This window comes from Pezoporus wallicus, unplaced genomic scaffold, assembly GCF_028554395.1.
Source record: "Pezoporus wallicus isolate ANWC-B61680 ecotype Strahan unplaced genomic scaffold, APGP_CSIRO_Pwel_v1 contig_6312, whole genome shotgun sequence".
NCBI lineage: Eukaryota > Metazoa > Chordata > Aves > Psittaciformes > Psittacidae > Pezoporus > Pezoporus wallicus.
In genome coordinates, this window is record NW_026642251.1 from 426,582 (window position 1) to 440,617 (window position 14,036).

The 14,036-nt window shown below is 38.1% G+C and overlaps 1 protein-coding gene across 21 annotated transcripts in view; it reads left to right on the forward strand.

Moving 5' to 3' along the window:
* The window catches only part of ANK2 (ankyrin 2), a 223,374-nt gene that overhangs the window by 182,364 nt on the left and 26,974 nt on the right, over positions 1-14,036 (forward strand). For 11 of the 21 annotated variants that reach the window (XM_057428311.1, XM_057428318.1, XM_057428308.1 and 8 more), the window contains 7 exons: positions 4-102; positions 1,253-1,407; positions 2,344-2,555; positions 3,393-3,597; positions 4,659-4,755; positions 10,148-10,376; positions 12,611-12,736. In XM_057428311.1, the coding sequence (XP_057284294.1) occupies positions 4-102; positions 1,253-1,407; positions 2,344-2,555; positions 3,393-3,597; positions 4,659-4,755; positions 10,148-10,376; positions 12,611-12,736 (1,123 nt within the window). The remainder of the gene's footprint in view (positions 1-3; positions 103-1,252; positions 1,408-2,343; positions 2,556-3,392; positions 3,598-4,658; positions 4,756-10,147; positions 10,377-12,610; positions 12,737-14,036) is intronic. The other 10 variants (XM_057428327.1, XM_057428319.1, XM_057428323.1 and 7 more) reach the window with 1 other exon arrangement.

A 14,036-nucleotide genomic window follows, 5' to 3' on the forward strand; every position in this document is an offset into this window, starting at 1 on the left:
CAGTAAACTTCACCTGCCTACGGCTCCTCCCCCACTTAATGAGGGAGAAAGCTTGGTCAGCCGAATCCTTCAGCTGGGGCCTCCTGGGACCAAATTCCTTGGGTAGGAGAGATGAAAGAAATTGATGGATGCTGACCTCCCCATTCTCCTCCTCCTTCTGCAATATGATTTTTTTATGTCATTATGCCCATGATATTGTCTCTTTCTATCATTTGCAGTTTTGTATACCTAACCCTTAGTGGACCATTTTTCAACCCTTGTGATATGTGGTTTTGTTTTGGTGGTATGTTTGTATCTTTTTCTTCAAGTACTGTGGCCTTCATTTTTGTTTGGCATGAAATCTTCCTAGCTATGTGCTTGGTGTCTGCAGCAAAGCAACCTGGATGGGGACAGAAAAAAGGAATCTACTGTAAATTTTAAATTTTTTTTTATCAACATATATGTTGGATAGCACCAGCATAATAGAACACTTGGCATTTACTACGTACATGGTAACCTGTGGAAGTCCTCTAATTAAAGAAGTGTATATACAAATATATTTGTATTTTCTCTCTTATTTCTAAGAGTACATATATATATATATATATATATGTAGATCTAGATATATGTGCAGGTGTTGTATATATGTGGCACATACACTGATTCATACATTGACATCTGCTTGTGAGGCAACAAGGCTAATTCTTTTCTCCTATACTGAAATAGAAACCCAGATAATCTCCTCAGACCTCTTTTATCTTTCCCAGAGTGTAAATCAGGAATAAATTCATTGTAATATGTAGAAGTAAAATTGGCACATAATACAATAGCCTACCAGTTGCAATGAATTATTCTGATTTGTACTAGTATAACTGAGATCAGAATTTGTCCCACTATTGATATACATTACAGTAGATTCTCTTTGAAATGAAGTTGTGCAGGTTAACCCAGACAGTAGTGACAACTAAAATGAGCATGAGTTTTTCTATGAATTATCAAAACAGTTGCTAAATTTCCTGTTAATTATTTTACCAGATACCATTCACACTGTGGAAAGAGGTGAATGCACTTCGCAATCTGTCCTTCAACATTTACTGGGTCCCTGTAAAAATCTAGTATGTGTTAATGACCTACTCATTTAGGATTATACAGAAGCATTCTAGCTTAACAGGTAGAATTCCAGGTCACTTTGTAGCAGACTGAATAGAGTGGCTGTTAATCCTGTTTCTTTCTCTCTCCCATGTGCATTTAATGCGCTGTGTTGCTGTGCCAGGCCTGTGATTGTGGAGATTCCCCATTTTGCTGCTCTGCGTGGGAGAGAGCGAGAGCTGGTGATCCTGCGCAGTGAGAATGGGGACAGCTGGAAGGAGCACTTCTGTGAATACACTGAAGATGAACTGAACGAAATCTTGAATGGGATGGATGAAGGTACCCAGTGTGACTTTTTTCTTCTGCTTCCACATTTCTTCTGTAACTGAGGGTCATAGCCTTCTACCATTTATTCTATTTAACACCTCATGTTTGGACCACCCTAGTATTTCAGACACTGCGTTCTCCAGATACTTCATTTCAGTCACACTAGAGTGTAATCATGTTTTCAGTATAGAAGCCAGCAGGTGCGCTGCATGCTTGTGCTTCCCTTGCATGTTCTGCTGAAGTAGTGGGACAAAACAAAATCCACCATCATGAAGTTGAGAATAGATGCTACACTGAACATTTTTTGCTGCTTCTTTTCTTAGTGTTGAACAAAAAGCTTCCGTAACAAACATCTTTCCAAAATAAGTCAATTATACTAATGCTTACCAAGCAGCTACATGTGTGCAAGGAAATGTCAGTCATGTGTACTCTTGCTTTTGGAGGGAACAGAATGGCATTGGGCTGTCTAGGACCTGCAGAATTTATTACTAGTTTTGATGGATTTTTTTTTAACAAAAAAAGTTCCAAAAGTAAACCAGCCAACTCAATACTTAGACCTAAACTCAGACTTCGGTACTTTTTTCGTACTTTTTTCATTTGGAGTTTAGTTTACTTGATGCTACTCCAGACCATGGTGTAAGCACTTGAAGTAGAAAGGGGCTTGGACCAATCCCTTTGCTTGCTTCCCTACCAATCTGGGGGGATTTTGTCAAAATGTTTTGAGTTTGCTGTCTTAAGCTCCCTTCAGTTAGTTCTGTTCCTTTCTTGATTTCTCTGTTTTATCTGAACTTAAAGTACTGGGGTATGTTTCCTTTTCCCCTTTGATTTCTAGACAAAATGCTTTTGTAAGTTGCAGTTAAACTGTGAAAAGCTTGAATGTACTTCGAAATACACTGTATTGTTTGTACAAAACTCTTGTCTTCTGACCATCTTCTCTTTTGGCCTCAGTACTTGATACCCCAGAGGAGCTTGAGAAGAAACGTATTTGCCGCATCGTCACCCGAGATTTCCCTCAGTACTTTGCAGTGGTATCCCGGATCAAACAGGACAGTAATCTCATCGGACCAGAGGGTGGTGTGCTAAGCAGCACTGTTGTACCACAAGTGCAGGCAGTCTTCCCAGAAGGGGCTCTCACCAAAAGAATTCGTGTTGGCCTCCAGGTACAGAGAAACAACTACAGGGCGTATCTTTCTTTCTTCTTTTATTTTTTTTTTTCCATGTGAAATCACCTTTTTGGAATGGAGATCCAGCTTATTCAGCTTATGATGTTGTAGGTTGTTGTCTAGAATGCTTCTAGTAAAAATAATAATAACAAAGAATTCTGTTCAACAGCCAAAGCTTTGGATATTCCTGTCTGTTAACTGTCTGTATGATCTTGGGAACAGCACCCAATTTAGTTGATGATGATATTAACATAACAGGTCATAGAATAATTTCTTAAATGCTTCTTATGAAAGGCATCAGAGAAGTACAAAGTGTTGTAATAGTTGGGTCAAATCTGCAGATTCTCAGCATGAAGTAAAGCAGGCTAGCAGTTAATTACTAAAGGAGAGGGAAATTTTTCTCCTACCTGCATCCCCGACTCCTGCTGCCCACATCCACAGCTTACCTTGGCCAGAAGACTGTCCTTGCTGAAATCCCCTATGAATAATTGAATAATTAAAATAGCTCAGAGCTTGTTCTAAGGTGGACAAAACCCCCAGAGGTGACAAGGAAGTCATTTGCTACTGGTTAAGTGAATTAAATTAATACTGTAAAGGGTCTGAGAAGCACCAAAAAAGGGGATAGGAAGAGGAGGGAGGCAGGGGAAAGTTGAGAAAGGGAGATCTACCCTTCTCGCTGGCAGTCAGTTGTTCTGGCTGCAGATTTTCAAGGGAAATGGTGCCATTTAGTGTAAAAGCTTAAGAGTTTTGTGGCAATATACAGACTCAGTTCTTTACATACTCATTAAACTGTTCTCAAATACCTGTTCTGTTATTGCCTTTTGTTTTGGAAAGGCTCAACCTATGCATACCGAACTTATGAAGAAGATTTTAGGCAACAAGGCTACCTTCAGTCCTATAGTCACGCTGGAGCCCAGGAGAAGGAAGTTCCATAAACCCATCACAATGACCATTCCCATCCCTAAGGCCTCCAGCGATGGGATCATGAATGGTTATGGAGGTGACACACCTACTTTAAGGCTACTATGCAGCATAACAGGTAGGATGCAAATACTAGAGCTTTTTATCTGCATCTTTAAATTGTTGGTCAACATGGGCTGATGGTACACATGGAAATCTTGGTGAAAACGTGACTGGGATGAAAGCCTATGAAAATAAATTACTTTCCAAACAATTCCTTTATAGCAAAAATAACATTTGTTGTTTTGACTAACAAGAGATGTGTAATATAATCATAGATTTTGGGCTTGGGTTTTTTGCATTTTCCTTACAGTTTGTTTCTTGAAAACCAACATACCTCTGCCTAGCAGCGTAAGTGTAATGCAGACATAATGTTGCAGTATGCTTCAAGGAAAATAGTGGAATTAAACACTTTGTACTTGCTATAACTTGAAAGTGATGAGCGTCTCAGTCTCAGTTAAAAGGTGGAAATGAGCTGCATACATTTATTCTGTTTAGAAGTTAGCATCTTTCTTAATTTTCAAACTGATTTCAAATACTGACCCAGCATAAGATACACTACACACTGAAATATCCCATGAGTCATTCCAGAGAACCCATGCCTTTACAATTTTCTGATACAAAGATGTTAGGTACCTGCTGAAATACAACATGTCACCCTCAAAAAAGTGTTTGCATTTAAATAGAGAGGAATGGTCTCCTCAATACAGGGCAGTTTGAGTATGTTTCTTGGAGGAACAGTAAATCTGCAAGGATCGTCTAGAAAACTTCAAAAGGGAGTTTAACTGCATTATATCTGGGCCAATTTTGCCCTGCAGTTGAAGAGTCTAGACAAAGCAAAAGTAATTTCTAACATTACATCTCTCCCTCTAAATTCAGCCTTTGCTAATGTTTCTGGAACTCTTCTGCAAGACAGACATTTGAAAATCATTTGGGAGCTTTGTTTTCTTAGGGGAATCCTGTATGATCCTACTAGCATTAGCGGAATAACATGGACCTGAGGAGAAGGCACATCTGGGCTTATTTCTGGTTTCATAACAATTAAAAACTCAGAAGAATATAAAATATTTTTAGAAGCAAGAAAGTTGCAGACTCGCTGGGCTTTAATTTAACATTTTGGGTTTTTTAATCTCATTTCAGGAGGAACCACCCCTGCCCAGTGGGAAGACATCACTGGAACAACACCACTGACATTTGTTAATGAATGTGTTTCCTTCACAACAAATGTGTCTGCCAGGTACCTATGCATCAAAACATGAGTTTTATAGTCTTACTTTCAAGTGTATGTCTTTTTTTTTTTTCCCCCCAACAAGTACTTCCTTTAAGCTATTTCAGTTGATGTAGTAGAGGGAACATAAATCCTTTGTTTATGCTGCGAACCAATTGGCGAGGTATCTTGTAGCCTCCTAGCCCAGACAGATTACATACCAGAGCTGTGCAGTCCTTACTGGCTGCGGAAAGAAAATGATGTCTTTGTCATTTTAATCTCAGCTATTGGTCCTTTGCAGTCACCACCTGCCCTGATCCTAGAAATGACATACTCATTTCATTCTGAAATAGTAATCACAATCATAGAATGGTTTGGGCTGGAAAGGATCTTAAGATCATCCAGTTCCAGCTCCCTGACATGGGCAGGGATATCTCACACTAGACCATGTCGCCCAAGGCTCTGACCTTGAACACTGCCAGGGATGGAGCATTCAGAACTTCTTTGGACAACCTGTTCCAGTGCCTCACCACCCTCACAGTAAAGAACTTCTTCCTTATATCTAACTTGAACTTCCCGTTTCGGTTTAAACCCATTACCCTGTGTACTATCGTTACTCCCTGATGAGAGTCAGTTTTGAGGTAGCTAATAAAAAAAAAGGTTTCCTTTTGAATGCCACTTGTCTCCCTGATGCAGAAATACTCAAATTTCCATGGAAACAGAAATCCCTTATTTGGGTAGTTCAGCATCCATCTTAGAAAAGATGTTACTTCCAGAATATCCTACAAATAAGAAACGCCTGTAAAATCTCTTCTAACCATCTGCTCTAGTGATGAAATTCAACTGCTGTCTTTCTGAAAACAGAATTTAATATAAAAAAATTATATATATATATATGTATTTTAGTTTGAACTCTGTGTGTGATTGATATCGCAGAAATGCTCAGAATTCTCTTCCTTTGTATTAGGAGCTGCAGTCCATGACCTGGAAATTATTACATTTAGTGTGTGTAGTCTAGCAAATGGTTACAAATATCTTGGAAAACTTGCCCATGAAAATCAATGAATTTCCTGGAGCACACAAGTTGAGTGTCCAGAGCAGTTATAAACCTATTATATTAGGTTTGCTATCTAATGAGATAATTTATTGAATGTTAACATGAAATCAGCTCTTGCAGTCCAATCTACAGTGTAACTGTAACAATAAGTGAAATAGGGTATTATTTTTCTATACTTTCTCAGGTCAGAAATGGCTTTCTTCCCATTATGTTGGATACTTTGCTTATGTATGTTTCTTTTCAGTTCAACTGAACCTTTTTCTTTAACAGCAGGGTCCACAAGAAGGGGATCCTAAAGTGCATTTTAGCTCTCATCTGCTACCTGCAGTGCTCTGTTTAAATGGATGAATTAGAAATTAATTTAAGAAACAGATGTGGAGACTAGATGCAAGTTTTGAGAGGTCAAAATCCCTAAAATAGTAAGTCCCTAGCAGGGCTACACATGAAATACAACCACAACGAGGATGACAGTTTAGGGAACTACAATCCATAGTAGTGTAGTGGATGTTTCCTAATCCTAATGATCATATTAGAAGTTACTGCTGTTTCTAATTTTTTATTATATAGGGTCTCTTTGTATTATAGGCAAGGTCTCAGGTAGAGTTTTTCATGGGTTCTACTTCTTCATTTTGCTCTAAATGAATGTTCGACAGTCTGCTTTAACAAAAACATTATTTTAAATGCTGTGAAAGTTAGAAAATGGGATTTGTTAATGTATTTACAGTCAAAGAATTTATTACCTTCTTTGCTGAAGGACAAGCTCACTTGAATTTCTTCACTTGTGCACTGGTCTGAAAGTGCATCTGCCCTTGTGTGCTGCTGCTGCTTCCTGACTGCTATTCACACTAACTTGTTTATGTGTAGTTATATCATTAATGATGGAGAACAATTTTCTCATTCGTAAGACAAATGCAGTCCAAAATGAGCTTGGGAATGAGATACTTTTGTCTAAAATACTGCAGAATTTGAGGCATAGCTGTTTCCCATTTCCTGAGCTGCAGCTTTTCTAAAAAATTAGTATTTGAGCTTTTTAGCTCCTGGTGTATGACAGCAAATCATTTTGAGCATATGTTGATTTCTCAGATGATGTAGCCTTTCCAGTTTGAGTCCAGCATAGCATAATTCTCCCACACATGAAAAGGAAAGTATCATTCTGCAGGGCCTTGATGTACCAAACATGCTTTCTTTCTTTCAAATGTCACCAGCCTGTTTTTTAACCAGTGTGTTTGTTAAATGTTCTGAAGATAAGCACAGCATGAAATTCACTACTGTTCAACTGCAGATGAGTAAGACCAGATACCACACTTGAAAGGTATGCTTTGTGGGTTATAATACCATGTAATCTACAGTAAGTAATAAGCCCCCTGTTGGTTATATCAGCTTTTGAGGTGTCTTTGACCTCTTATGACTTCCATCTCCATCCTACAGGTGTCAAACTCCAGCATGCTTTCCACCCACACTGTGAATTTTATTTAAAAGAAATGACATCAGCTCCACAGAGAAACTAAATTAAATGATACCTGAGAAAGAAGGCAATACATGTTACTCCTTCTAAAATGCTTCTAAAATGGTGCATTTCCACTGTTACATTTTGGGAAGAGAAGTAAAATTATTATAGTGAAAAGTTGTTATCTTTGCAAAATAACAAGTCAGTTTTCTTGACAAAGGTATAGGGAAAATCTGTAAATGGATATTAGTGGGCAAGGTTGTCATGGCTTGAATGGCGTAAAGAAAAGCTAAAGAACCTGTACTTTTCAGTAAACAGGAAGGTAGTTTTGGTAGAAAAGGACCTGTTCTGGGAGCTGAAGTTCTAGCCTGCATTGCAACATCCATGGTATGTCTTAAGTAACTGTGTATGTTTGACAGTCCTGAGATGGCTTGTTCCAATTCACGTGCACTGGCAATACTTTGTAAGAGGCAGATGCTCATTCGTAAGAATTATATTAGTGAACTCAGACAATTTATGACCTTACCCTGTAATCTTAAAGTATTTCTCTGTCATGGTGGTACCCAAATGAAATAGCAGTAGCAGCTCCTGGCTTCACATGGTGCAGAGCAAGTAATTTATTCCAGGAATGTTTCCCCATTGCTTTGAACATGTTTGTTTGTCTTGTACATGTATCACAGACTGGGATCCACTGGTGTATGTGTTAGAAAGATGCTGTTGGTAAAACGATATGTTAGAAACTACAATGAAAAGTGAGTCAGTGATGATCATAACTCACTGAGGCAAGGGTAGTAGCAATCAGATGTGGACACATCTGCTTTCAGGGTCTTCAAAATATAATAGGCTCAGATACAGAAATACATACATTTTCCTCCTGTACTGGGCACTGGCGAGGCTGCACCTTGAATCCTGCATTCAGTTCTGGGCCCCCCTCTACAGTAAGAACATTAAGGTTCTGGAGTAGGTCCAGAGAAGGGCAGCGGCATTGGTGAAGGGTCTGGAGCACAAGTCTGATGAGGAACAGCTGAGGGACCTAGGGGGGGTTTAGTCTGGAGAAGAGAAGACTCAGGGGGGACCTTATCACTCTCCACAACTACCTGAAAGGAGGTTGTTGTGAGGTGGAGGTCGGTTTCTTTTCACAAGTAACAAGTGACAGGACAAGATCAAATGCCCTCAAGCTGCACCAGGGGAGTTCTAGATTGGATGTTAGGAACAATTTCTTCACTGAAAGGGTGATCAGGTGATCAGGCATTGGAACAGGCTGACCAGGGCAGTGGTGGAATCACTGTCCCTGGGTGTTCAGAAATCATGTAGATGAGGCCCTCAGTGACATGGTTAGTGGTGGCCTTGGCAGTGCTGGGATAATGGTTGAACTTGATGATCTTAAAGGTCTTTTCCAACTCAGGTGATTCTATGATTCTATATAACGCTGGTCTTCAATATGCATAACAAAAAAACTTACAAAATCAAAGTTAGAAGTCCCTGACTAAACTCACATAATTTCTGATTTTGCATGCAGTGTTACAAAATCATTTACAATGACCTAAGACACTCAATTTTTTATATTGTGCATAAGAAATGTACTGTTAACCTTTAAGCTAGATGGCAGAAGACAAATAAGCGTTTGGGGCAAGGCAGCTTTATATTTCACCTGTTAGAGACCTGAAGGGTAAGCAACACATACCTAAAGCTGTTTCAGTCTCCTGCTCCTTATCCATAAAATCCAGGAAACTTTCACCACATTCCTGCTACGTCAGAAGTTAGTACAGAGTTCACTAACACCCATGTGTTGTATCCTGATATGTCCAGCACTGAATAAACAGGAAATTGTTCAATGCCTGGGAAGATTCCAGGGGGCTAAAGAGAAAGGGATGCAATGCCCACTCTGTAGTTTAAGTGTAGTCAGAACCTTGAAGAGAAATGACACCCTCAGCATATGACTAGATACAAGCAATTATGGGGCATTACTCTCTTCATCATCAGATGTTTGTCAGCAAGCAGCTGTCAAAAAGAGCCTGTATTTCTCTAGGTAAAGGGCACGTATTGCAGAGTCACAGTTAGTGGGAAATCTGAACTGTACACTTCCACTACACCCTTCTCTACTTATATTCTGCATGAAAATTAAATAATGATGTTTGATAAAGAAGAACAAATTCAAAGACCTTTTAGGCAGCTCTAGAAGGATAGTGATAAGAGTAATCATCATTTCAAACATCATCAGAGACTGTCCAAAGAGATGGAAAGCAGAGACCGCTGGACTTATTCTAGAAGAGATTTAATTTTTTTTTAAAAGGCAGGAAACATTTGATCACATATTCTCACTATTAGGAATCAAATTCAGATTAAAACAAAGTGTATGCCATAGCCAACCTTTGAATAGAAAAAGAAAAACATTTTTTGAATATTGTGGTGATTTCTGGGATTTCTTGATTTTGGTAAACCATCAGTGACTATTTAAATATTATAAACATAAATGTAATATATTTTATAAACACAAAAATATGAGAAGGTTCATATATATAAATCTTCAGGTAAGGTTTATGAGACTGCCACAGGATAAGTGAACCCCTGAAATCCTTTAAAAGCCAGTCATGTCTCTAGAAGCAAAAAAGTTTCCAGCCAAGCGAGAACTTTCAGAAAGGCAAGCAGTGGCATGGAGTTTGTGCATCAGGAGACCTTATTGAAGGGTCTGCATCTGATATTTTTTCCTTGTTGATTTTGATTCATGCTCCTAAATACATAGGGGGTACCATGAGCCTTTTTAGGCTGTTCTTCCCAAATGGTAACGACTTGTTCTACTTTATTCTAACTTATATAAAATTGGTATCATTACCAGCTAAGGCTGCCAAGATGTGAAAACATAATCTTGCTTAAATCTTTGTGTGCTGATAAACACAACTCTTTATTTTCTTTTACAGATTTTGGTTAATAGACTGTCGACAGACCCAAGAATCTGTTACTTTTGCTTCACAAGTATACAGAGAGATTATTTGTGTCCCCTACATGGCAAAATTTGTGGTGTTTGCCAAATCACATGATCCTATTGAAGCACGGTTAAGATGTTTTTGCATGACAGATGACAAGGTGGATAAAACTCTAGAACAACAAGAAAATTTTGCTGAAGTTGCCAGGAGCAGGGATGTGGAGGTACTGTATAAGGATCTTAAACAGTTTTCTCCATTTTCTAATGTGTTTTCTTCTGCCACCTTATCTGCCACAAGTCCTGAAAAATAATAGTGCCAACAAATACCATCGTGATGCAGTAACATGTCATGGTAAGATGGAAACTCTGACTTTTGTTAGATGTAAGGGAAAAGTAGCTGCTAGATACAAGTTATGAAATTCCATTCCCAATGGGCACTTGCTGATCTCTTAGTCCACAGGGATAGTGGGAAGGTTAGCTATGTTCAGCTGACTGCAACCTAAATCTGGATTCAAGGAGATAGACAGTAAATATGGAATTGGTTGAGTCTGAGCTCTCTGTTCCGGGACTAAAGCTTAGAAAAGCTATAGGACAAAATAGAAACAATTTGTTTTTCCAAGATGCTTTTTTATGGTGGACCTCTTAAATTGTATATTGAGAAACCAGACTGACTTTATGCTAGGAAATCAGGTAATAAAATGAAGTTGGGAGTTACCACTTAGTCCAGCAGTTTCAGGCTTTTTGTCTTCCTTTTATCTGATGTCAGGGTCATCATTTCTTTAATTAAGATTCTGAACTAAGACAGCTACTGCCACCTAAGTATTATGAAATCTGTTTAAGATGGCTGGTTATTCAAGCAGGAAGCATTACCCATGGTTCTTATTAAACAAAATGCAATAGTCTGTAAGAATTTTGTTAGCTTCACTGGGGTTTTCAGGTGTACTAAAAGACTAAAGACTGAAGTCACTCAACAGGGAGCTGACAGGTAGTGAATAGGGGTTGTAAACACACTTTTCCCTCAGTTACCCTAAAACTAAGTTCTATTGATGCAGGCTAGCTCTAGTTCAATCCAAATAGCTCATAGTTATTTTTGTGGTGGTCCACAGTGATTACTTAGTTTTAATTAGCTCTATATCAAACTACCAGGAGACACCTTGAATTTTTCAATTACTTCCTCTTAGAGGAATGTCTGAGTAAAGATGAGTTTTGAGGGTGTTGTTCTTTGCTGAACTGTTACATTCTTGACCCTGACACTAAGTGGCTGTTGTGAAAAAAGAGAAGATAGTCAAAGCCAAAACAGGGAGGTAAATCTCAACTTACAGTAACTCCATAAGTGGGTATCACTAACCAAAAAGGCAGTCAACAGTAGTCACATTTTATCAGCATCTTTGCTTGCCAAGAAGTTTAACTAGCAAGTTTGATTAATATTCTGCTTTACTTTGATGGACAGGCAAAAGCTTTTCTTTGTGGAAACCAGCAACATGCCTGCTAAATGCCAATTTTCTTGATCCATCATCTTTCTCAGAAGGGATAACAAATTGAAAGTGCTTTAACTACATGCATAGCATATTCTTCTGCTTAGTGATTGAGAATCCCACCTTTAAAAAAATTTGTCCTTGCTGTTCCTGAAGCCCTGATGGGCGTTTCTTGTGCAGACCAGATAGATAAAGTGTGGGCTTATAAAACTGAATGACAAGCTGAATTTTTGGGAAGTAAGGATGTGATGTTAATGTATTGGCAGTTTGAAGGGAGTATCTCCAAATGTGGTAAGCTGAGGTTTAAGTGTATGGAGGGACCATATCAACAGCAATCCAAAGAGGTAGGCAGTATCATTATATAGGCATTTCAGAGAGGCATGTACCTGAGGCTTGACTTTCAAAAGCTTTAAGCCTTTACAAATCCAGCTGAAATAAATAGAATCTGCTCATATATACTGTTTTTCCTTGCTGTTTCCCTGCTATTTCAAGTAGATTAAGCACATAGGTAATGTAATTTAGAAAGCTTTTGCACTGGTAAAAAGGTCCTCTGCAACTTCATGATAATTCCTGGCTGGCTTATTATCCTGCCAGGCAAAGCAAGGACTTTTGATTTGTTTGCTGAAGAAAATATTTATTTGACTGCTATGATAACACCACGTGAGCAAAGTATACTAAAATGATAGCCAGTAAAAAAATCCATATTGAAATATAGATTGAGAATTTGGCTAGATTCGTGACACTGAACACTCATTTATAGTGTCACACTGTTATTAAATTTACAGTGTATTCCATTTAGAATTTAATAATCTGAAATGTGTTCACAGATTTTAGGTAACTGTACATAACAAACCTCGTAAGTGATGACAAGTGCTAGCAATTTAAGAAATTGGTTGAAACTACTTTAGAATTATGCTTAAGAAGAAATCCTAACCACCCCACTGCAATTAATTGCCATTTTGCTTCTTTTTTGCATTCAATAGGTATTAGAAGGAAAACCCATCTATGTTGACTGCTTTGGCAATTTGGTGCCACTAACGAAAAGTGGGCAACATCATATATTCAGTTTTTTTGCTTTCAAGGAAAATAGACTTCCTCTGTTTGTTAAGGTAATGTTACAGTATCGGCTATGGATTGTATTTTTATTTTCTGAGTTCAGAATAAATTTAGCAGACTGAAGAACAGTCCCAAAGTATTTTACAATAATGGATTAAATGTTGACTTGGTTAGTCAAACCCACCAGAAGTGGCTATATAAAATGTAGTAATTTTTTTTCTCTAAATATAATGATCTGTGCCTGTGTTCTGCTATATCTAAAGGAGTCCACAGTATTCTTTCAGGCACCAAAATGGTACGTCTAGGAATCCTGTTCTTTACCTAATAATCTAAAGAGCCATTGACCTCAATCTTGTTTGGTTTTCTGTATCAAAGTTCAATATATTGCAGGAAAACACGTCAAATGCAAAAAAGTGTCAGAAAACATTGTAGAAATGGCAGAAATCTATCGAAATGGGATTTTTGTACCCTTCGCTTATAAATATGCATATGGCTGTAAATACAGGTATAACTGTTCTTCAACCAGTTATCCTCCCTTCAGCAGCAATGCAAACATCTTTGGGGGTGCAGTAAGAAAAGCATGGCTCCTTTTCGGAGATTTCAGGTTATGTTTTTACCATATTTTTGAGAACAAAGGAAAAAGAAAGTAATTAATTTTGCTGAATTCCCTACTATAACATCATTTTATCCCTTTAGGGTATATTACTGAACTATTTTAGAAACTTTCTGTGAGTAGGTAATTTTTTTAAACAAAAGCCAAGCCAAAAACCCGCCATTCATCGAAAGTGAACTAGTGCTATAGAGCCCGTGACACAAACATCACAGTGCACGGGGCTCGTCTGCATTTTTCGGGAGATCTGCAGGAGCTGTAAGTCACGGAAAAAAGTGCTCTTGCTGTGGTCTGTGCTACCAGCAGAGAGTGCTGCTGCCACCCAGCCACCTTTGCCTTTGTATATTTTTCTCTCTGATGGCTTTTTCCAAAAGAGGTTTGAAACCATGTGTGTCTTTGCATCTAGTATTTTTAGTCTGATAAAGTTAATGCACATGTATCTAACTGTATAATTTTATTAGCTCAGAAAATGAAGACTGGGGTAATGCTTTCTGTCATATTGCTCCCATGATATCACATGTAATCCTCCTGACATTATGTACAAAAGCTAAAAGTACATCCCCAGTACCCTAAGTTTCAAGTGCTTACACTTGTTTCTACTAACAACTATGAAGAAGATTTTAAAGTATGCCATGATGTGGTATCTTTTGTGGATAATCATCATCACATCTATAAATATATTCCAGCAAATTTCTTCATTCTAAGAATAGGATTTATCAATACATTGGAGAAAAATTTTTGCA